We start from the raw sequence: 24,732 nt of genomic DNA, 5'->3' as shown, positions 1-24,732 counted from the left end.
TTACAGTGAATTATACAGAGCTGATTAACAGAAATGGGCTAGCACTCTGTTACGTTTTCCTTCTTAATTTGAAAAGATGTGTAGTAAATGTATGCAACTTTGTTTAACAAGAAAAGATGCTCTAAAATATGTTATCAGGGCCAACACTGAAAAATAAAACTGGCAATAATCAGAAAAAATGATGAGAGGTGCCATTTTTTTCTTTTTTCTTTTTTTTTTTTTACACTCCTGTTCATAAAAGCAGAGGTCAGAGACTAAAACATAAAAGTCAACTAGTAAGCTCAGGTAAGGGAAAAATAAACAATATCTGAGTTTTTATTCAAAATTTAGCTTCTTTACCTAATTCCATATCATCATTCACCCTAGTTTAAACACTGGAATAAAAGTTCACAGTATTGATTATGTTGTCTAAATATTACTCTGGAGTTTTGGCAGGTTCCTATTTCTATAGGAATTCATGAGCACTGTAGACTGTAAGAGCTAATGTACATTCTGCAAGTATAAACTTAACTGCCACAGAGGTGTTGTAATTGTGTGATGCAGGCACAGTTTTGCACAATCCCTCAGGTAAAAGAAAATAAAGCTAATAGAATCATAGGCCATTTTTAAAAGGTCTACTTATTAAAACAAAGTTTTTAAACATGTCACATTTCTGCCCCCTCTTGATTCGTGAATTGATTAGTAATTTTCTCCATTCTAGAAGCTTAAGTATGGAGAGACAGTTTCTCCTCTTAAAAAAAAAAAAAGATCCAGCCAGTCTTCAAATAGGAACCCTGTTGCTTTCTGAACTTACCCATCAAAGCACTAATATGGGCAAAGATGAAAGAAAAATCTGAAGGCGCAAGAAGGAAAAAAGTTAGATTCCATGCTTGTGCAAACTTAAAACGTGAAAAATTCTGTAAAATTCATAAAGACCCTTTTAAGCCCTATTTGAACTGGAAAGCACCACCCTCACTTTCCTCTCCCAAACTCAGCAAACTCCTACTCCAAAATCCAGGTCTTAGTCACTCATTGCATGCAGCTGTAGCTATTCCCAGAACATGTTCTCCAAGTCTTCCTACAGCACAGCACTCAGTACACCACCTTCCAAAGACCTACATACATGTCTGTCCAAGAGTGTACTGAATTCCTCTACAGATATCAAAACATGTCTTGTGACAATTAAGTGAACGAACCACTGAAGATCTTAATAATATTCTCTTTATTCAATAAAACAAAAATAATGGCAAATCAAATGGATGCATGAGATAATGATATTTACCTGAACCTAAAAGATCAATATTCAAAATTCCTTAGGGACCTGGTTTGATGAGAACCAGTCTGTATCCTCATATATAATCTAACACTCTCCCTGTCCCTATCTGCCCCCACCCAGTAAAATGTCCCTCCATGTTGCCATAGCACCAGGTAGACATCGATACCTGAACTCACTACGCACTGCTCAACTCCTTTCTTTGCAGAGCGTCCAGGAAGCAAAGACTTGGTTATCATCATCTTTACATTCCCCGGTGCAAGGACAGTAGAGAACACTTAGTACACGTTCAATAAACATGTGCTGGGTTAAACTGGAAGTCAGTAAACTCCACTTACAGCATGAGCGGCTTTTCTTTGATGTGAATCACTTTTTTAATTCAAATAATTTCATTTTCAAGAAAACTTTCAATTTACTACCATAAATAGAAAGCCAGGATTGCCTGACACAAATAGAAGATAATCACAAAATATAGACTATGAGGACAATACAGTATGATTACATTCTAACTGGATGCAGACACCTGCCCAAAGCTCTTAGACTGAGGCCTGTTCTTTAGAAAATGAAAATACGGGAAGAGGGGCTATGAAGTGTCTGAATGGTATCACAGCAGACTTCCATTCATAAGAAAAACAAAATGCTTAAGAAACTAACTTTCTTACTCTATGATTTGGTGCTGTGTAATCCTGTATCTACATGCTACCCAAAACTATCTTGCCTAACTAACATCAGCAGAATGTGTGGCCCAGGCTAAGAAGCACTGGGCTGCATGGTCTTAGGCTGCACAGCGACCCCAGGCAAGCTACCCACTCACTTGGTCTCCCCACTGGCAAAGGAGCATGACCCACCTAACAGCTTTGGTAAGAATTAAAGGAGGTGATATAAGCAAAGGGTTAAGTTAGATGCCCTGGCACTTAGGACAGTCTCGGTAAACACCAGACCAATGTTAAAATCCTATGATTCTAGTGTAAAATGGTACTGCCTCAACAGGTGGGCAGTTCCTTGAAGAGTTAAGTATAGGATCACCACACAACCTAGCAATTCTACTCCCAGTTGTATACCCAAAAGAAGTTAAAACCAGTATTTAAACACAGACTTAATACACAAACATTGATAACAGCACTATCCACAGCAGCTAACAAGTGGAAACCCACATGTCCATCACCAGGCAAATGGAGAAACAAAAGATGCCGCATCAATACAACGGAATATACAGCCATAACAAGGAAAGAAGCACTGATAATGTGCTACCAAAGAGATGAACCCTGAAAACATTATGTTAAGTTAAACAAGCTAGACACAAGAGGTCACATATTACAGGATCCCATTTATATGAAATATCCAGAATAGGAAGATCCATAGAAAAGCAGACTAGTGGTTGCCAGGGGTTAGGGGCTAGGAGGAAACAGAAAGTGAGTCTTTTTTTTTTTTTTTTAAGATTTTATTTATTCATGTGACAGAGAGAGATCACAAGTAGATGGAGAGGCAGGCAGAGAGAGAGAGAGAGAGAGGGAAGCAGGCTCCCAGCTGAGCAGAGCGCCCGATGTGGGACTCGATCCCAGGACCCTGAGATCATGACCTGAGCCGAAGGCAGCGGCTTAACCCACTGAGCCACCCAGGCACCCCAGAAAGTGAGTCTTTAATACAGACCAGAGTGTCATCTGGGGTGAAGGAGATGTTCTGGACTAGATAAAGATGGTGGTTGCACAGCACTGTGAATTGTACTAAATGTCACTGAACCATACACTTTAAAATGTTTACTTTAACCTCAATTAAAAAAAAACTCCTGACTCTAAGTGTGATAGACCTCATAGGTAACATTCCATTTTCAACAAAGCTAAGGAAACTAACATTCAATGTCAAAAGTAGGCTACCTTAACTATAATCAGTCTTACCATGCAAAAATCCAAATAAATTCTATTTCAGTGATGAGAAGCACTCCAGTTTTACCAGAATCATAAAATTTATGCTGGCGTGGGCCCAGCATTAAAGTGTTAAGGATCTGAAATTCTTGCTACACCACAGAATGAGCACATAAATTTGAACAACCACTGTCAAATGACCAGTTTCCTCATCTATAAACAGAGGATTACACCACCTGCCCCATGAGGCCATCGTGAGGACTATGTTAATCCAAGTAAAGCAAGTAAAACAGCCAGACAGAGTAAGCCCTTAATAAATATTAGCTCTTATTATTATTCAGAAAGTAGAGATAAACAGAAGCTCGGCCAGGGTTACGTGAGAGCACACACATGGAAGGACCTCGTGTGACACCTGGCACAGGGACTGTTGTCATTACAGGCATCTGGTGACAACCTCTCGTATCTTAGAAATAAGAAACCGAGCCCAGGAAGACAGTGATGATGACAATGCGGAGGAAAAGGTGACTGAGGTCACACACGTAGGGAGGCACTATGTTCTCGTGCTTCCTGAAAAGTGAATTATTTACCTATCATACACCCTCAACTGAAATAAAGCACACAGAGGTAATTTTGTAAAATTTGGACTAAACTGCATTTCTTTACTTCTAGGTGTAACTTGCATTCTGGGTGTGGCCACAACCTCTGCTTCTGGAAACAAGCAACAGCGCTGTGTAGGCCAAGGATAACAGTCCCAAATCTCCGTCTAGAACGCACCTCCCTCTTCTAAAAGCTAAGCTTGTCAGAAGCGCTCTCACTCCAGAAAGCACATGAAAACCACGTCTGCTAAGAATAGTGGGTTCAGCTTATCAGTTTCACTTACAGAGAACAGCAACATCACACTGAAGGGTTTTTCCCCCACAAATCCCAGGCTTTTACGGAATTCCTGTATAAGCCTGGATGTAAACTACTACCACCGAGGGCTTTAAGTCCCTTTCACAGCCTCTGTACTCCCGCCATGCACGGCACAGTGCGGCCTCCACTGTGCAGGAATTCTCTTCCTCCAGCAGTAAATCCCTACTGGAAAAATGTCTGTTTTCCATGAAGGGCATCCTAACTCACTGGGGGACTTTTCCTCCATAAGCACTGTCAAATGGCCGCCGTTAGGAAGCACGAAAATCTGAGCCTGTAACACACTTGGGCCAAATCTGATTCAGCTATGATCTAGAAACCTTTGCTCGCTTACCCTACTACTAAGTATTGCGCTCCATGCAAGAGAACTCAGAGGAACATTACCAGCCATGACGCAAAGTAGCAGCTGCCTCCAGTTTACTCCAGAGGGTTAGTACTGGAGAGAAGACCACAGGCCCCTAGCACGGCAGAGAAGCAACAACAGAGAACCACCATGCAGTAACAACCTCTCAGATACCAGAAACTGCTCAGGACTCTAACAGCAGAGCCAAGGACAGCCCAGGAGCCGTCAGCGGGTCTCCCACCAGCTCAGCGAGAAGCTGGGCACTGACAGTCCAGCCGGAAATGGAGCAAGCCCCGGTGGAAACTCGAGTGTCCCTCTCAGCCAAGCACGGTGCCAGATACAACCCGAACGCACTTGGACCTTTCAGCACCGGACTCCAGAGAGTTCCCAGGCCAGAGTCCCAATTCTGCAGATTCTTCCCTTCATTGGCTGGGAAATGTCCAGGAAGTGCCAGGTACTGTCCTAGATGGGGGGCCACAGGCGGACCAAACCAGGTCCCTGCGGTCTACAGCTTGTGCCCCGATGAGAGCAACCGTGACCCAACAAGCGCCCCTCAGGTGGTAAGGGCCATGCAGGGAACAGAACAGGGCACGGGACCAGAGGGGTGTGCAGTTTTACCCAAGTCCATCTGAGCAAGTCAAAGCAACATTTAACAGACACTTAGAAGAAGAGGGCAAGCCCGACAGAGACCCAGCTGAGAGCCTTCCAGGCAGAAGGAAGGGCTGGGCATGGGGACGAAGAGGAAGGGGGACCTCAGGGACTCTGAGGGGTCACGGAGGAGCGCCACAGTTTGCTTACACCTTCTCAAAGGACCTTTCTGGTCACCCTGCTAAGAACGGACTGTGGGGCAGCAGAAGTCAGGGGTCCACGGAGGTGATGGGAGCTGCTATGTGGGGTTTTAGCCCGGGGGGGGCCATCGAGGTGGTGAAAAGACGCCGTTTCTGAGCTATTCTGAGGAGCTATGGGATTCTCCAACCGACTGGGAGATTGAGAAGAGGAGGTCTGGGAGGGGCGGCCCGGGCCAGCCCGACAGAGCCGCCGCCTACAGCAACAGGAAGACTGTCTGAGGAGGGACCCTGTCACACACGGGAAACTCTGGAACCGTCAGGAGTAATTCTGTATTCTCTACAGACTTAGGACCCAACCAGCTCTGCCTCCCACAACCGAGAACTCAAATGCACGGCCTCCCTCGCAGCCAGGACGCGGTGAGGTGGCTTCAGTTCTGTCAGTCGGACCGACCACAGCTGCCGCTCACCTGCAAGTGAGCGCGCTGCATGCTGCTTCGGCCCCAGCTTCCGTGGCTCTGGGCAGCAGTGGCCGAGTCCCCGGCAGGCAGTGGAGTCCTTCCTGGAACCCTCTGCCTCATTCTCCACTCTGCATTGACTACCCTCGTGACGCCATGCATACATGGGGTAAACTGGCTTTGAACTATCGTTCGGGAAATTACTCCGAGGATGGTGCGACAGACCTGATGACACGAAGACTTAGGGCCAATGAGGTCACCAGGTTATCACTCCTTTCATCCTTGATGTTTGAAACCAACAACGAAGAAAACCAGGAAAGAACTCAGAGACACCAATGGAGAAGGTGTCTCCCTTGAAGCCCAGTGCACCTGAAAGGACTTCTCGTCTTTTCTCTTCTCCCGGGTATCAAAATTTGGCCAGCTACTCGGGGAAGAAGATCTTCTCATCTCCAAGACCTCTGACTAAGGGCACGGGACTTACAAGCACAAAGGAGAGAAGGAAAGTCTTACTTTTCTTTGAAGCCCAAAACACTGAGGAAAACTTCCAAGGATGTAAAATGCTTAAGGTATCTAGATTATTGAGATATCAGAAAATCTCAGGAAATTTAAAGGTAATATACTAATTAAATGAAAGGAAGTCTCCTTTTAGGCTGCCCCTCTCAAAGACGTATTCTGCGGTCATACAGCCCACTGGTCAACAAGTGCTGTGACACTTCCCTTTTCCCCAGCTTTCCCTGAAAGCACCGGTAACAATGATACTAGGAAGGGACACGTAGTCCTTACAGGCCATGCTGGGAAACTGTCCCTGTTCAGCTGTCTTTTCTGGGATGCAACTCTGATTAGAGTTCCTTTCCCATCGGACATCTCTCCCTAGCCCTCCTCGGGGCTGTCTATAACTATCCAGGTGGGGCGAGTTTTTCTCAGTCTCAGGTCCATTAAGTGAAATTTAATTATCTCAGCAATGATCCCTTTGCATTTTAATTCAATGCTCTCAGGTTTTGCTATTTATATTAGTCTCACTTTCTGTTTTTGAATGTTGGATGGTCTATAGAAATTGACCTGGATCCTTGCCTTTGACTAACCCTGAGAGGTTAATTCCACTGGCTTATTCGGTAGTTGTTAAAAAAGAAATAAGTACCTTCTTGATGATCAATACCAACAGAGAGACTAGTTTGGTTACTTCTTCAGGATACAGTCTGTTTTCTTCTTCACAGGAGATAGGAAGCTGGGTAACTGGCTGTCGCAGACCATTGCTAAGTTTTGGTTTGGGGCTAAGTTAGGAGGCAAGGGATGTTTGCTTTATACATATACTCTAACCACACTCATGTCTCAGCTCCAGAATTTTCAGGAAATTTCTAACACCTGATCGCACACGGGGAGTTACTCCTGAGGCCTAGGAAGCCGGGCTGAGCAAATCCCGAGCCAGGGAGGCATCCACACAGCGACTCTTTGAGAAGCAAGGCTGCCACTTTTTTCCTATTTGTCGCCTTGTGCTTCCCTTCTTCCCCTCATGCTCTCGCCCACCTTCTTTCTCTTCTCCTTCTTGGCTAAAGTGTTTGTTTGTTTGTTTGTTTGTTTTTTCCTAATTTCATTCGCAACTACAGATTTAATTTTTAATGTTATTCTCCAAAGTGCAAAGTAAAAATGGCCTTTGCAAATATGTTGTGTAGAAAAATAATCAAACTGTTATAAAGAACTTTTGAACAAAAAGAATTTCACTTTTGGCTACTAACATGAAAGAAAAAAACTTACTTTGCCCTTGAAAAAAAAACTTTTTTTAGAAACAGTTTTATTTATTTGAGGGAAAGAGAGGGAGCACAAGCATACATGAGTGGGGAAGAGGGAGAAGCAGACTCCCCATTGAGCTGGGAGCCCAATGTGGGGCTCAATCCCAGGACCCTGAGATCACGACCTGAGCTGAAGGCCAACACTTAACTGATCAAGCCACCCAGGTGGCCAGAAAAAAACCTGTTTTAAGAGACAAAGATACAGGGGCCCCTGGGTGGCTCATTGGGTTAAGCCTCTGCCTTTGGCTCAGGTCATGATCCCAGGGTCCTGGGATCGAGCCCCACATCGGGCTCTCTGCTTGGCAGGGAGCCTGCTTCCTCCTCTCTCTCTGCCTGCCTCTCTGTCAACTTGTGATCTGTCAAATAAATAAATAAAACCTTTAAAAAATACATAAAATTTAAAAAAAAGAGAGACAAAGATACAGTCATCAAATCCATTGTCATGGAAGTTAAAGAGGAGTGAAAGTTAAAGCACAGAAGATAAGTCTTGAAAGTCCTTATTTCTATTCAGAATTCAGTGTACATAGTTTATCCTAACGTTGTAAAGTACATACTTATTTTCAGAACTACTTAGAAACTAGTCATCTGTTAACTGAGTAAGTAATTATTGGGTCTCTCTTTGCTTCCTTTTCTGACTCCAAATAAAGTTATTAGCATCTCAACATTATGATTTTCTACATATTAAAAAGGATAGAGAACATTCTACATACCCAGCATAAAACAGGTATTCAAAAGAATGAAGTTATCTGAGGAACTGTCAATTTAAAAATAATAAAATTAGGGGTGCCTGGGTGGCCCAGGTGGCTAACTGCCTGAGCTCAGGTCAATCCCTGCCGGGTTCCCTACTCCTCGGGGAATCTGCTTCTCTCTCTCCCTCTGCCCCTAGCCCCCACCTCCACTTGAACTCTCTCTCTGTGCTTGCTCTCAAAAATAAAATCTTAAAAAAAAAAAAATGTACATTAAAAGTAAATAACTGGTCGCACTGATTGTAACAAATCTGCCCATCTTTAAGGAAGAAAGAGCTCTTTCCCCTCTGGAAAAAGTTTTAAAGAATGTGTTCGTAGTGATATTACCACAACCCATCAAGTGTCAAGCCATAAATTTCAGAAGATGGTATCTGAAGTCATAAGACTCTGAAACTTAAAACTAAAATGAAAAAAACATTAACCGACTATTATTTTAAAAGGAGCATCCAAGCTGGGAGATCCTGTAGTCCAAGCCCCTCATTTGGTAGATGAGCAGGGTGAGGTCCTGATTTATCAAACATCCCACACAGGCTACAGGCATTAATCAGCGAGAACTGCACTGTCCCAACTCCTGATTCTGGGCGCATTTCATCCCTTCGGGGCAGTGCTAAGCTCCTGACTCACTGGGCAAAGCCTGAGAACAAGCTCCCCTGAAGGATGGCAATGCTGCTGGCCCAAAACCTGCTCTGGGGTCCTTACCTACCGGTGTGCCTCCGACACCTGCTTGTCAACCCTGGCTGCATGGGGGTGTCACCAGTGGCGCTCAGAAAAAGACAGAAGGGGGCCTTAACATTCGGATGTCCTTGATATGAGCATCTGAACCCGGAGTGCTTAAAGCAACCTGGGAGATTCTAACATTCAGCAAGCTTGAGAACTACCAGCCTAAAATATGCCACTTAGTCACTGTAACTGTCCATTTGTCTTCTGGGATTTTTGTTGTCGTTCAGCTATTTCTGGGGCTGGTTGTGTTTCAGGGAGCACTGAAATAATGTGGTTGGTTGGTTTTACTGGTATCACCCATGAGCTTAATTTGAATTGTTTAAATTTTAACATAAATACCACATTTAATGTTTCTTTATTTAGAAAAGCAAATAAACCAAATTTATTTAAAATATACTCAAGCTATTCTAATACTCCCTAAAACATATGCTTAAGATTTACATCTCAAAAACAAAAACATACTAGAAAAGCTCAAGAGATATTTTAGTTGAAAGTCCATGAATGTAAAATACATAGAACTCATATGTGAGTGACAAAACAGTATAAACTACAAGCAGAGAGCAGGCACTGTATACCACATATAATCTTTAGACTATCTAGAACAATGTAGATGTTCAGATAAAAACACACATAGTATAAACTTTCTAATGTAAAAGCAGCTATCCAAACTACAAGAGAAATCATCTCACATTTTCTCATTAAAATTTCAAGGATGAAACCTTGTCTTTGCTCATTTTTAGGAAAAAGGCTAATGATTTAAAAATTTCTATTTAACTTGAAATGTGATCTCTTCAAATCCTCCTTTACTAAGAATGTCTCACTGAATCCTTCAAAATATGCTTCAATTCAACTACAATATAAAAAGTAAATACAACCAGTTAAGTATTCCAGAAATTTACATTTTAAGGAGCAAATAAAAATTATCATATCTACAAATCTTTTCAAAAATATTCTCTTGGTACAAAACTCCATCTACAGGGAACTTTGGCATCAAAGACAGTAGCATCTGCTATCTACTTGGAAGCAGAAATAGGAGGTGTAAATGTATTTTGTTGGTAAACCTTAAATACCTTCATGTTCACTGATGAAGAACAACTGAGGAAATCAAGACAAAATGTGGCCAACAAAAGACCATTATTTATACAAATCTGCGATCCACTGAAAGGACTCCAAACATTTCAGGTGTACAAGCAAAGCAGCTTGGCTCCAAGTCCCTTAGTACAGAACATGCCTATTTAAAAATACTGCAAACACCACAGTAAAAGAAGTCTCTCAGCAGTCATTATTTTACTGCCCAAAATGTTTATCTTCATTTTATTCATGTATTTGTTCATTTATATACATACGGGTATCTCTGCACACATAGAATACACGCCTAATGTATTTAATATGCATATTGAGATAGATTTTGTTACACTAAGATACCACTGTCACACAATGTTCTGTTTTATACGAGCCTGTTGCAAGCAAGCGTGTGCACACACAGGTGTGGGTGGGTATGTCTTTGGATGAACATAAACTATCAAAAAATTAAAACGGACACTAGGCACCCATCCTTCCCCATGAAGTCAAGCCTTCCTTTCTCATCCTATCACATCCCATTAGGCTCCTTAAAAATAGGAAGCCTAAGGTCCTCTTAGGCAAAACCAAAATTAAGCCTTGATTATTGAATTCACATTTAGGATTCAGAGACTGAGTCCAAACATTTCATAACCCCAAACTCTGGAATTATTAAGTCTTTAACCAATCCCCCACCCCCCGCCCATTCATCATGACTTTTCAGAGCCATTGTTCAAACTGTATCAAGACATAATTTTGACTATATTTTTAAAAGTAAACACTTTTTACCAGAATAGATTGACAATATAAAGTAACACAGGTGGGAATCCTAGAACTTGCTTGGCTGCCTCAGTAACCCCAAAGAAAACATTTATTTTAGCCAAACAATTGTAATGTTTGTCTCCTTTTAGAAACATCTGCTGCCAAAATAAACATTTGCATTGGAAGAAGTGTTTTGGCTGTTAAGATAGTACCAAATAAAATGCTTATGTTCTGAAATAAATATTTTACTCAAGAAACACGCAGCAAAAATAGACATATCCAAAGGGTGCAGAAGATAAAGACACAAATGAGAATACCTATTGATTTCTACAGTCTTTTTCAAAAGAACCTCAACTTTAATTAGGGTTTAAGTGGTAAGTTCAGATGGATCACCTCAACAAAAATAACTAATTTCTATTTAATTTTGCTAGAACATCTTTCAAAACAATGATTATATTCTTACTGTTATAGCATGCTCTTATTGTTGTAAATGTCTTTGCAATACAGATGTGTTTGTAAAAACTAAAAAGTCATGATTTTCCATTCTAAAAACATTCATAAACTTAAATCTCTCACTTTGCCCTCTTTCCCTTTCCTTGGCTTTATAATGCCAACAGGCACTAGATTATACAAACTTATGCAGCAAGGTAAGGACCGTTAAAATATCAACCCACTAACCCTTGATAACTTGAAAAAAATCTCACACTACATGCAGTAATTGAAATGTGCTTGACACAAATAAATATACCTTTGCTTCTATAGCCTTTTTCCCCTGGGTGCTGTTTGTTTCATATGAAAATATTTTTTTAAAGCAACCCGGCACAGGCCTATGTATACATTTATGATCACAAAGGACAAAAGAAGTAAAACAAAACATCTGCTCACCCACATCCCTGATCCAGCAAAGGGTACCTTCATGTCTACGTTTTTTAAAAATCTGCAAAACTCAGGGTCCGAGTCTAGTAACCTTAAAGGTTATACTTCCTCTGTGTAGCTCTGTATTAGATGAAATCAACCAGTATACTTCTGTTAACCATCTCCAGGTTTGAATTCCAGGAGCCTGGAGGCAGAACATTCTCCACAGAGGCATAGAAAATTCATTTCCCCTCTCAGCTCAATAAAAACTCAAGCAGACTAGTTTTTAGAGCACTGTGCAAAACTGATCTGTTTAGCCATGTACGCACCTGATGATGTGGGAGAATCGGCACATGAAAGACCACAACTCTAGTTCCAGTTAATAAACACCAAAATGATGCAGTATTATCATGTCATACCTGAAGATCCAGTCATGAATATATTTCAAAAATAAAATTATCACCATACCAGTCAAGAATCAGCAGGTTAACAGTAAAATCAAACACCCAGTGGCCACTTCCTCCTCTCAGAAACAAAAAGCAAGCAATGATACTATCCATGTTAAATTTCACATAAGCATGGCAGTCCTTTCTACCAGAATGCTCATTTAAAATTCCTATCACAGGAGTGGAATGCTAGCCAGGAATCAAACTGTGACCCCTGAGCCAAAGACAACTTACCACTCAGCTGGTAAGTGGGCAACTCAATTTACAAACTTGAATTCCTGCATTTTAATCCTTTGCAGAAATATATGAGCAATATTAAACGAACCGGATTCAGCTCATTAGAGGTTCACAAACCAAACACAGAAAGCTCTGGAGGCTATCCAAAGCGAAGTCATGCCTAGGTGGTGATGTCCACTCAATAAAAACTCAATGTCATCATTATCTTTCAAGTTTTTCCCTGAGAAACATTAGCAGACATGATTATAGAAATGCTCAGCCTATTACATTAATACTTGGAGAAAACACATAGGACCAGTAGCCAATCACTGTGCCAGGACCCTGTGTGTGGATAAATTCATAATTACCCAAAATTTACAAACAAAGCAACTCACTGAGAATTCCTCACCAAAAAAGCACAGGCTAAACCTAATAAAGTAAATGTGCCCTACTAACCTTCACCCAAAACCTTCTTAACTATTTTCTGTTTCAATTTCTAGGCTATTGATTAGTCTACACCTAACTGATCACATGAACTTCGTATTACAAAGTATAATCTGTGTCCCCTTTAAACTGTTACATTCAAAAATGCATTCACAGCTATTTTCAGCCTTTTAGGTATCAAAGCAAGATACTATATTTTAAGACTATATTATAACTAAATGAATGGGTGAAAAAGCAATACAGATTCCTTAGAACCCTCGATTATGATGAACTCAACATGAAAGGTTGACATTTTATTGCCATAGCATTCAGTTTCTTGCCAGATACACTATTTTCCTTTCATTATCAAAAAGATCTGTCCTTAATTAGAATTAGACATTTCTTCTGGTTAGCAGTAAAATACCTAATCTAAAATCTTAATTAAAAATTTGCTGAAATACTTGGGTGAGTTATCTTCATCATTTTGTCCCTTCAAATAAATCCAAGAGTTACTGGATTTCAGAACTATGTAAGAGCCACCAAGAACCAAAGAAAATTAAGACTACCGTATGCATTTGTGTATGTCCTCTACTTTTACCCTCATATTTGTGGGGAAGCAAATAATGAAAAAAATATTCCTAAGTAACCATTCCTTTTCTTAAAAAAAAAAAAAAAAGTTTTATTTTCGGGCATGTGGGTGGCTCAGTCTTGTAAGCATGTCCTGACTTTATTTATTTAATTGAGAGAGAGCGAGCATGCATGTGCACAAGCAGGGAGAGGGCCAGAGGAAGATGGAGAGAGAGAATCCTCAAGCAGATTCTGTGTGGAGCACGGAACCTGACCTGGGGCTTGATCCCAGAACCCTGAGATGATAACTACCATAACCCAAGCCAAAGTCAGATGCTTAACTGACTGGACCTTCCAGATGCCCCTTGGGTAAATCATTCTTTACACACTCTTTCCATTTATTGGATTTCTACTTTGGGATTGCAAACTATGCCAATGTGGAAACCTTATAATAAGACTTGAACTCATCACAGAAAAAGATAAAGGAGCATCTGGTAGCTTGCCATGAACACCACCTTTCGAAATGACTTTCAAATCTGAAATCAGGAAAACAGGAAAAAAAGAAGATGCAGAAAAACAAGGCATGGTTAGCATCTACTTCTTTCCATTACTCCTGCTACTTCTTCTCTGCTGCCTCTACTCTCTTCCTGTGGCCAGGCTATCATACAGAACCATCAGGAAATCAGCTACAGAGGAGAATTCGGATTTTGGCAGCCAGCGGCCTGGGCCTTCTTCCCCTCAACTAAGTGCAAATTAGATTAAGACTAGAAGAAGGAAGAGAGAATCACATCTTACTTTTCAATCATCTACAAATTATTCCCCCCTCACAATTAGTAACCTCAGCTAAAGATGTTTTACTCTAGGCAGCAAAATATTGCTGTAAAAAAGGAATCATGTTGAAGAAAATTAAGAGAGCAATTAAGTGTGCAAGTGACTGAGAGAATTCTGGACAGCCAATTTAATAAAGGAGAGTAAGAACTATTGACAGTAACAAGAGCTGTTTAAGGAACCAACAGCTAGGACGCAAAGGCTGAGCTACTTCTATCTTTCCCTACAACTACCTTAAAATAAAACTATCACCAAAGGAGGGACAAAAGATAAAGAGGAAAAACAATATTCAGTCTTAAAGGAAAAGGCTCAGATGCGACTTCATGAACACAGCTCTGGAGCGTGTAAGAGTGAATCATTCTCCACATCTACTTGAGAGAGAACCAAAGTCGGATTCAGTGGTTTTCCCCCCACAGATGATTTTTGGTCAAACACAGGGAAGATTTCCCAGTGAGGAAGTATATGAGACCCTGGAACAGGTTCCTGGCAACGTTATGGAAGAACCTATCTGGAGGGAGTAACAGGCACCCAGCACCAGCCCCAATGCACCCCCAGGGGACAGACATGGTGTGGGGGTTTACAAGTAAGGCTTTCTGGTGTTTCTAGTGACTAAACACCCTAACGAGTCTCAGTCTAATTTAGTCTTTTCCTAATTTCATGCTTCCTCAGGCCAACATAACAAGGATCTACTCTCCAGTATCCAAGAGACCAGGTTTACTATAGGTAGAAGGTAGACGGTCATGTAAGGTGACTCCAACTATTCGATTCCAGAGAAAAAGGAGAAAAATACTGGGTCTTTAAAAGGAAGAAAACTCTTTTTTAAGTAAAAACACAAAACCCATCCAAATCTAAGAAAACAGATATATACCAAATGCTCTCTATGAAATTAATATGTTAAGAAATAAATGCAAAATAACTTTTTGGGAGAATAAAAAACTTCTCTCAAAGTCGATGCCATTTTCATGGTTATTTATTCTTTAAATAATTAAAACTTCACCTGACAAAGTCTATTCACAGTTCAAAATCTGCCAGTCTGGCATCAGAAATGTTAGCAAGCCTAGTTCACTTAGGAGGCTTAGATGTATATAACTCGGCGCAAAATGTTGAAACTGCCTATCTTTTAACAGCCAGTAACACAGTAGCAGCCCTCTACCAAACGGGTATTTTCGTCCACTTTTTTCTAAGAAGCTCACTTTTCCTTTTCTTTTCTTTCTTTTTTTTTTTTTTTAAGAGAAAGTGCGTGCACGCATACATGCAAGGGTGGGCAGGGGGCAACAGAGGGACAGGGAGAGAGAGAATCTTAAGTAGGCTCCCCGCTGGGACCCCAGGCAGAGTAGGGCTCCATCTCATGACCCTGAGATCATGACCCGAGCAGAAATCCAGAACCCAGTGTTTAATGGACTGAGCCACCCAGGCACACCACCCTCCTCAGTCCCCACCCCACTCCTCCTTTAAGCAGGCTCCCTGCCCAGCATGGAGCCCAACTCTGGTAGTAGTCACCGTCCTGAGATCAAGACCTGAGTGGAGCTTAACCGACTGAGCCACCCAGGGGCCCCATCACTTTTCCTTCTTTGAAAGAAAGGGAAACTGGATGTGTGGTTACTTGAAAAAACTACGGAAAGAAAAAAGAAAATCAGTGAAATGCCCCTAATTCTCTTAGTACCAATCTTAGGCAGACCGTAAGCAATAAAGACAAAACGTCACCAAACTAAAGGGGGGTGGGGTTCTAACCAGCACAAACCTGCTGCTGTGGGTACTGCATTCCTCCCATGGCCCCGGGGGTCCGACCCTGGATGCTGATTGGATACCGCTGTGGGCCTGGGGGGCCGTAGGAGCCTCCTGGGTAAGGGCTGCTCTGCTGAGGCTGAGAATGAGGGTTACTGCCCATCCCGTACAACTGAGGTCTCTTCATCACCATGGGATCCATTGGGCTGCCCTGGGAAGAAATAAACAAAGACACAGATTATTATTTATTACAAAGGCAGAAATTTTATTATACTATCATATACATTAAAAACACAACTGTCCTTACTTTTGACAATACTAAAAATACATAATACATACAAATATCAAATCATTATGTTGTAACTAGTATGCTATCAGTCAATTATTTAATTAAAAAAAAGAAAAAACGATAACAAGCTGGCAAAAGAAGAACGGTTAGGAACAAAGCCTAGATAGATACAAGACATTTACTGTTTACTTTAAGGAAGGTTTTAACAATTATGAGGGATCCTATGTAAACAAGAGTAGGAAAGAGTTTGCAGAGAGAAAACATCTAAAATTCTAATACATATATAAGAAATGAGCATGATAACCTCATTTCTCTCACCCAGCTACTTTCAGCTTACTAGTAATAAAGACAAAGTGTACTGAGTGGTTAGCAACGCTTTTTGACTTCAAAGTATTCTTAGAACAACTACTTTAATGTGGACCTGAGTCTGCAACTCCTGATCAAACATTAATGCATCTGAGTGCACATTAGAAAGTGAAAGGGTAGATTTCTGATAATACAGAATGTCTAGGGTAAAAATTTTCAAAGATCACTACTGCGCATGAATAGGCACCCAGACTCTGAGTCACAATCCACCTTCCCCATGTCAGTATCTTACCAAACATAACCAGATCCAAACTAGAATCTGAGTTTTATTTTGGGTTTGGTGAGTCAGCCCATGGGCCCCAGGGCCAAGGCCATTCAGGAGAGCCAGAACTCGAGCCTCTGCTGGGACTTTCTTGCCCTGGGTGTTTCAAAGGAGCAAAGCGGAAGTGGGGGAAGTTCCTCCCCGCAGTGTTACAAAAGCCTGCAGCATTCATCCAACAGATCCCTCCCGCCTGCCTGCCTGCCTTCCTTCCAAAACCATATATTGATCCCTACTGTATGCCAGATTCTATGTAATATATTAGAAGGCTTAAAAATTAGCAGAACTAGTGAGGAAGCACCAGGCTCAAGGTGGGCATAGAGTGGAACAGAGCAGCAGCATAAAGCAGAGAGGCTCAAGGGAGGTGAGCTGTGTAGGAGGGCAGGAGGGGACACAGGCAGTTCACATCCAAAGGACGGAGGAATCAGCAGAGAAGGAGCTGAAGCAGGCAGAACCAGCACACGGGTGAGCCCCGCACGCCATCTTAAAGGCTTCAGATTGCATCTCGGGGTGAACCACTGGGTGCTTTTAACAGAGAGCTGCGGTGGGATCCAGCTTTCGGAAAGCCTGCTCTCCAGCAGTGGCCTGGAGGCAGGGCGGGCGGCCCTGGTGGGAGAAAGCCAGCCCAGATGCAAGTAATGGTGCAAATGCAACACGACTTAGAGACTGAGCGAGTGATGGAAGAAGGCAGGAGTCAATGGTGGCTCAACAGATGGTAAGACACCAACTGAGTCAGATATGCCGAGAAAGCAGCAGCTCTACCCTCTCCCCCACATGCCAGAGAGCCTTCAGAGTTCTACATAGGAAATCTGAGGTTCCTATAGGGAATCCAGCCGAAAACATCTAGAAGGAAGGGACCCAATGTGTTTATAGTTTGGGGAATAAGGGCTGACCTAGAATGATAAATAGGGTAAGTCAGCAAACAGAGGATACATGCTCCTGGAGAGGCAGTGATTCTTCTGTTTTTACTCACTCTTGTATCTCCAGGACATAAGTCAAATAGTACACCTGGCACAAAATAAAATGTTCACCAAAAACTGGATAATATAAAAACTCAAGAACTTCATCTAGGAAGAATATATGAAATAAGAACAATGCATAGAGGACAAAATTGTAAAGAAGATCACCATTTTAGGGAGAAGGGAAAGGAGGAGCCCACAGGAAGCCAAAAGAACAGTCAGAAAACAGAGATTCTAGAGGATAGAGAATCATGGAAAAGAAGGGAGTCATGGGGCGCCTGGGTGGCTCAGTGGGTTAGGCCACTGACTTCGGCTCGGGTCATGATCTCAGGGTCCTGGGATCGAGTCCCACATCGGGCTTCCTGCTCAGCTGGGAGCCTGCTTCCTTCTCTCTCTCTCTGCCTGCCTCTCTGCCTACTTGTGATCTCTCTGTGTCAAATAAATAAATAAAATCTTTAAAAAAAAAAAAAGAAGAAGAAGAAGGGAGTCGTGCGTGGCAACAAATGAGGTGTACCAAATGCCAGCCAGGTGTCCAAGAGGTGAGGGTGAAAGCTTTTCTCCATGACTAGAAGGGAATTACTGGGTTTGGCAAGGAAGGCCATCAGAGGGGAGAGCAGTGGTCAGAAGGTGAGGAACGTTAAGACATGAATGGGAGGGGAGAGGTGAGCCAGGAGCACGGACTGAAAACCCAAGCTGGGGAAGCTACAAGAGCTGGTGGTCTTCCCTCCCTCTGATCCCCCAGCCCGAGGCTGGTATGTGCAGTGTGCCAGTGTGCCAGGCACTGAAGAAAAATGAACAGCCAGTCCTGGAGAAATGACCAATTCCCTGAAGGAGACAGGCTGAACAAAGATTAGAACGCACACAGGAGGGGCGCCTGGGTGGCTCAGTGGGTTAAAGCCTCTGCCTTTGGCTCAGGTCATGTTCGTTCTCAGGGTCCTGGGATCGAGCCCCGCATCGGGCTCTCTGCTCAGCAGGGAGCCTGCTTCCTCCTCTCTCTCTGCCTGCCTCTCTGCCTACTTGTAATCTTTGTCTGCCAAATAAATAAATAAAATCTTTTTTAAAAAAAAAAAAGGCACATAGCAGACACCCTAACAGGACACACAAGGCACTGTGAGGAGGGAGCATCTTCATGGGTCTGCGATGGGCTTTACCAAAGCCTTCTAAAAGAGAAACTCAGCTCTGAGGGATTCTGAGGGATTTGCCAGGAACTCCATCTCACCTGAATGAAAATATGTGTAAGCCAAACAGTTCTGCTCAAAATTCACTATTTCATGGAATTTTAGATGTGTTACTTTCACAGTCAGGGAAATCTTATACTCACAAAGACGATACACTGATGTTACACAACCTGAGCTAACCTCACAATTCAACACACAAACATGTATGTTGATATACTGTCATAAAACAAAAATCGAGTATTAAGAATTAAGTTTTCCCCAGAGTGATTTAAATTAGAACATATGCCTTACAAAAGCAAAATGTAATTATCTTCCCACTTTCTTTCAAAAGATAAAATAAAACTTTCTACGGAAGTGTGAAAATCAAGGCTTAGCTGGTGATCTCAGAATCCGCAGAATGAATGAATGGTCAACAGAGAGGCTGAGTAAATCAGATTTCAAGCTACATTTTGAATATGGAGTTCTGAGGCAGCCCTATCTTCACATTCAATCTGGATTAGCCAGGACATAGGAAAGGTCTACTGATTTCACTTCAAATAGTGTACCACCAAAACTGGCTTAATTGAAGCAGAAATTTAAAATGGAAAAAATGATTGGAATGTCTGTATTTTAATGCCATAGATAACAGTACAGCAAATTCATCTTACCGGTGACTAAAATTGTTTCCTATCTGTCTCATCATTGCCATAACCTCTCACAGTCCTACTTAAAATTCAATTAATTTGCACCCATGTCAAAAATGTTAGCCTAACCCTGAGAGTTCTGAAAATGAAAACCATGAAATACGCAAATTATCTGTACCTCTCAAAATGCATCTAATACCTTTCAGTGAGACTTCAGATATGAAAACAGATACTTATACAGTGCAAATTATTTAATTTTAACCTCTCTTTATGGCCTTGTGTTAAATACTCATCCATACCCCAAATTCATCCTGTGTGCACTTGCTATTTTTAACATTAAATCTGTACAAGGGCAGGATCTCAACCCCAGCTTCTCGCTATTACCTCTTTAGAGAAACCAAAGGCCAAAGCAAATCTAAGTCTATCCCAAAAAACCTAAAAGCCAAGTCTCTTATCATATTCACTTCTAACCCAAAACGATTTTGTGTGTTTCTCAGCTATCCGTCAGTTGATCTATTCGAAAGTACCATCATCTTCGCTCTTACATAAAATTTACAGTGTCTCAGAGACACTGTCCCCATGAAAACAGTCCTCAAGAACTCTAAATATGTTCTTCCAGACGGACATGCTTGTCCTCCCTGGGGGCCACTCCACAAGTGCTGCCATCTGAGCTTCAATTCTGTAGAACAAGCTGGGTGCTATGAAGGCCATGGCACGGAGCACCCATTTCCAAAGTGCTCAGCACAGCTGTGTAGGTTTAGTTACTCAGTGTCTCGTGCATTTTATTTCTTGGTAAGACTCTCTTGCAACTCCTCCCAAATTCAGAGAAACTTTTGTGTGTCCACGTATATGTGAGTCGGTCACCACACACGCACGTGTCGCACACATGCTTTCCTAGATTTCCTTTTGGGAAGCTGCCACTGCTACCTACCTCCTCCCAAATCCTCAGAAGGTTTTCCATTCCCAGGAAGACGAAATAAGGGGAACAATGTGTATTTTTTCAATGTACACTTGAATATAAATTCCAGGCAACTGAGGCGGCACAGTTAAGCTAGATTATAGGTAAAAGAGGTTTATCAAAGGCTGGCCTCAGAACTCAACAACACTTTATTTATTTATTTATTTATTTATTAAGATATCTATTTATTTGAGAGAGAGAGAGAGCGAGAACATGAGCAGAGGGAGGGGCAGCAGGCAGAAGGAGAAGCAGACCCCTAGCTGAGCAAAGGGCTGGACCCCAGGACTGGGACTAAGACCTGAGCCATAGACAGAAACCCAACCAACTGAGCCACCCAGGCACCCCTCTAACAACTCTTTTAAAAGATGATCCAAATTAAACAACAGCTTATATACTTTCAGTATACTTTGGATAGACTTTTTTTTTTTTAAAGTAGGCTCCACTGTGCGTGTGGAGCCAGGAATGTGGGGCTCAAACTCACAACCCTGAGATCAAGACCAGAGCTGAGATCAAGACTCGGATGCATTAGCACCTGAGCCACCAAGGCAACCAGACAAACTTGATGATTCTTATACTTATTCCTTCATTACCACTCTTCCAGAGTATGCCTACGTATGCATTTATAATAAAGATATCGATGTAATTGTATTTACTACTAAATATCAAGGTAAGGATATAGTTTATTAGTTTATTTCTGAATACAGTATTTCACCATTTTTTCAGCCCAATTCCTGAGACCACAAATAGAAGAAAGGCATTGCAAAACCCACTGAAAGAACTATTGTATTTTCTGGATTTATAATCATATCTATATATCTGGATTAAATAAGAGCTCAGAGAAACTCTTCCCATTTTGAACCACTATTTGGGAGAATATTCTATCATACCAGCAGCTAAAGAGAACTTTGAGGTAATACAGCATTACCTATAAAATGACAAAAATAATGAAACCCAATTTGAGAAAATGAGTGTTTGCACTAGTGGATTTTATACCTACTAGGAGGCTTTTCACCACTACTTCACTCTGAGAGATAACACGAGAATGAGCTTTAAATAAAAGCTTTAAAAACTATACGTTGTTCCAACTCTTATCCTCTCTCTCTAATGGGGCAGGAGTGTGATTTATCCCAATCAGCCTGCGGCTACGTGATTCCTAATACTCATGGGAGACGGCATGGTCCAGTGAAGAACGTGTGGGCCTGGCTGCACGGTGGGCCCACGCCCTCACCTCATCACTTACCCCAACTGTGTGACCCTGAATAGGTTGCTTATTAGTCTTCTCAGTCACTAAATGGAAGAAATAATACCTAACTCAAAAGGAATGTGAAAATCAAATTAGAAAGAACTGTAACAGGCCTCAGAGCTACTTACCAATTGTTCAAAGAAGAAAACTAGAACAACCCCACTCTTCAACAATCCCAGAATATGTGAACAAGCCGTAACACATGAGCAGAGTGGGCCAGAGACATGGAAAAGTACACACAAAACAATGCCAAATGTTTAAGAGCGATGTGCATGAATTACGACTATGTGAAAATCGGGCTGATAAGGATCAGAGCCAGCACAGCGACCTGTACGGAGTGGCCGTCATATCGTGAAGCCATCTATGTTTACTCTTCTGTGATAATGTCTAAATATAACTCAAAAATGCCCATTTTTCCCCAGGCATGCTGCAAACATTACTATGGCTTTCTGCAGTGCGGGGGTGGATGGGGCACAGCTGTCCCACGCTCGTTCTCTCCCCTCCCCACACCCACACCCCATTCACAGCATGCACGAGCAGGGGACAGCTGCTGGTCCTCCTTCTGATGGCACTCCTGCTCTCCCCTCTGGTCTGAACCCAAGCTCGCTCAAGTCCTGGTTCAAGGACAGCAGAGCTTTGGCCTTCACCGCCCGCCAGAAATACCATCTATGGGACCTACCCCAAGAATCTCTCCTGGCCTACTTGTAACAGACTTCTCGGTTGCCTTGTATTGTTACTGAACTCGTGTACTAGTTGGTCGTTTTTCATGTGTTATTTCTTATCTCCCAAGTAGTCGAAAATGGCAACGTCTATGCTTTGCACGTCCTCATGTCTCACTTAGCACACAGCACAGATGACTTAGACTGTGCTGACTCAGTAACTCCACGGGAATGTGATCACATCAAGTAAAATATTCTCAAAAATAAAAAGTAAAAATCACTGACCAATTTCTGTATCGATTCTGTACATAAATGCAGAAGACATATGTAAAGCCAATAATATACAATGCAACATCCTTGGTCAAGTTTTTCTAATGGCGTTAAAATCAGTTTAAATCAAAAAACAGAGGAGCAAGGCGCTAAAGGTGCCCCAGATTATAGGCAATTTTTATTTGTGCAGTTTTTATCTGAAAGAAACATGTTTTGATGCGTAATTTTATTTTTTTAACATTTTATTTATTTATTTGAGAGAGAGGGAGAGAGAGAGAACAAGAGAAGATGGAGGGGTGGAAGGGCGGAGGGAGAAGCTGAATCCCTTCTGAGCAGGGAGCCTGACAGAGGACTCGATCCCAGGTCCTTGGGATATGATCTGAATAGAAGGCAGATGCTTAATCAACTGAGTCACCCAGGCTCCCCTTGATATATAATTTTAAATAAAGAAGCTTGGCACATATATATTATCCTTAAATAGGACAGAAGTAGAAGACACAATATTTTTTCCTAACTATATTCTAAATTTAAAATACCATTGGATTTTCATTTTTCAGAATTAAGATTAGCCATAAAATATTAATATGTTGTTACATATAATGGAGTGACTTCCATAAACTACCAATAAAAAACAACATTCAGAAGCTGTGATTCTGGGGCTCCTGGGTGGCTCAGTGGGTTAAGCCGCTGCCTTCAGCTCAGGTCATGATCTCAGGGTCCTAGGATCGAGCCCCGCATCGGGCTCTCTGCTCAGCGGGGAGCCTGCTTCCTCCTCTCTCTCTGCCTGCCTCTCTGCCTACTTGTGATCTCTGTCAAATAAAATGAATAAAATCTTTAACAAAAAATAAATAAATAAATAAATAAATAAATAAAGAAGCTGTGATTCTGAACTCTTAGACATACTCTATAAAATGCATCCATCATGGATGTACATCCAAAATTAACATATAGTGAGTGTCAGGGGTCAATGAAATGTCCTCTAGAAACCCATCCGAAGACCCTCCTGACCTACATTATCAAATAATAACCAATATCTACCATGCATTTCCAAAACACTTTAATACATTTCCATTTGATCACAATTCCTAAGATTCTCTGGCTAAAGGATTCAGCAATGAGACGACAAATCTTAGCACAGGAAAGAATCTCATTGGTTCATAGCTGATGTATACACGAATCCCCTAGGTGTCTACAACCATGAAAGGTTATGAATTCCTTCCTTCTACATAACAGAAATCTGTTCCTTGAAATTTACATCCATTTGAAAGGTTTCACTTAGGTCCTTCTGCAGAATATCTGATGACAGCCGTATCTACTTCCTTTCTCTGAGCAAAATACGCCGATTCTTAGTTCCCCTAACACAAAAAAATCTTATGGGGTGGAACTTGCTCCTCTTCCACAAAGCTTACATTGGTACTCATGCAGCCTTGGATCTGCATACTTGTCCCGCAGCCCCGTCACACTCCTGATCCATCCCAGGAGCTGCAATGAAACCCCACTTTCCCCCTCCCATGATTCAGCTGGACATTGACTCTAGTGGCAGAAGTTGGTCTGTATCTCTGCTTATTTTCATTTTGCCTATTTCCGGTCACCATTCTACCCTGACATCTAACATATTCACTCTATCTCCCACCTTGTCTTCAAACACCAATTAGATCGGCATGCCATTTCATTCATGTCTTTGCCCATGTCACTGACAAAAATATTGAAGAGGTCAAGAAAGAGGACAGGGCCTTCGGCTAACGTAGTGCCATTCAGAGACTGACACAGATCCAGGCATCAGCATTCTTAGAGGAAGAGAAATTGGGAAAATCCTTCCCACTGATCAAAGCACTCTGCCGATCTGCTTACTATGCAAGCAAAAACATCCACCGTGGGTGACAACCTCTTCCCTGCTTCAAATCCCCCCATCTTTTTCATATAAAATAAACAGTCCGTGGTTTAGATAAAACACTTAGAATTCTGGCAATACAGGTGTAAAGGAAAGGGGAAGGAGTTCAGAGTCAGACAAACCTGGGCGGGAATTCTGCCTGTGCAACCTACTAGCTGCGTAACTTTGGCTCAAGTCTAATAGAGTACATTGGTGTTCACCTCTTTTGTTGTTAAGGGATCAAATGAGGTACCACAGGATTTATCACACAGTAAGAGCTTCCTAAATCTTTTTCTTTTCCTCTTAACAAATTAG

General features: G+C 41.8%; 1 protein-coding gene across 7 annotated transcripts in view; it reads right to left on the bottom strand.

Moving 5' to 3' along the window:
• Positions 1–24,732, bottom strand: part of ARID1B (AT-rich interaction domain 1B) — a 439,440-nt gene that overhangs the window by 372,954 nt on the left and 41,754 nt on the right. For all 7 annotated transcript variants that reach the window (XM_059401329.1, XM_059401325.1, XM_059401328.1 and 4 more), the window contains exon 2: positions 15,760–15,954. In XM_059401329.1, coding sequence (XP_059257312.1) covers positions 15,760–15,954 — 195 coding nt within the window. The remainder of the gene's footprint in view (positions 1–15,759; positions 15,955–24,732) is intronic.

This window comes from Mustela nigripes, chromosome 5 (genome assembly GCF_022355385.1).
Source record: "Mustela nigripes isolate SB6536 chromosome 5, MUSNIG.SB6536, whole genome shotgun sequence".
NCBI classification, from domain to species: Eukaryota; Metazoa; Chordata; class Mammalia; order Carnivora; family Mustelidae; genus Mustela; species Mustela nigripes.
Note: the sequence above shows the minus strand (reverse complement) of the source record. Positions and strands in the feature narration are given on the sequence as shown.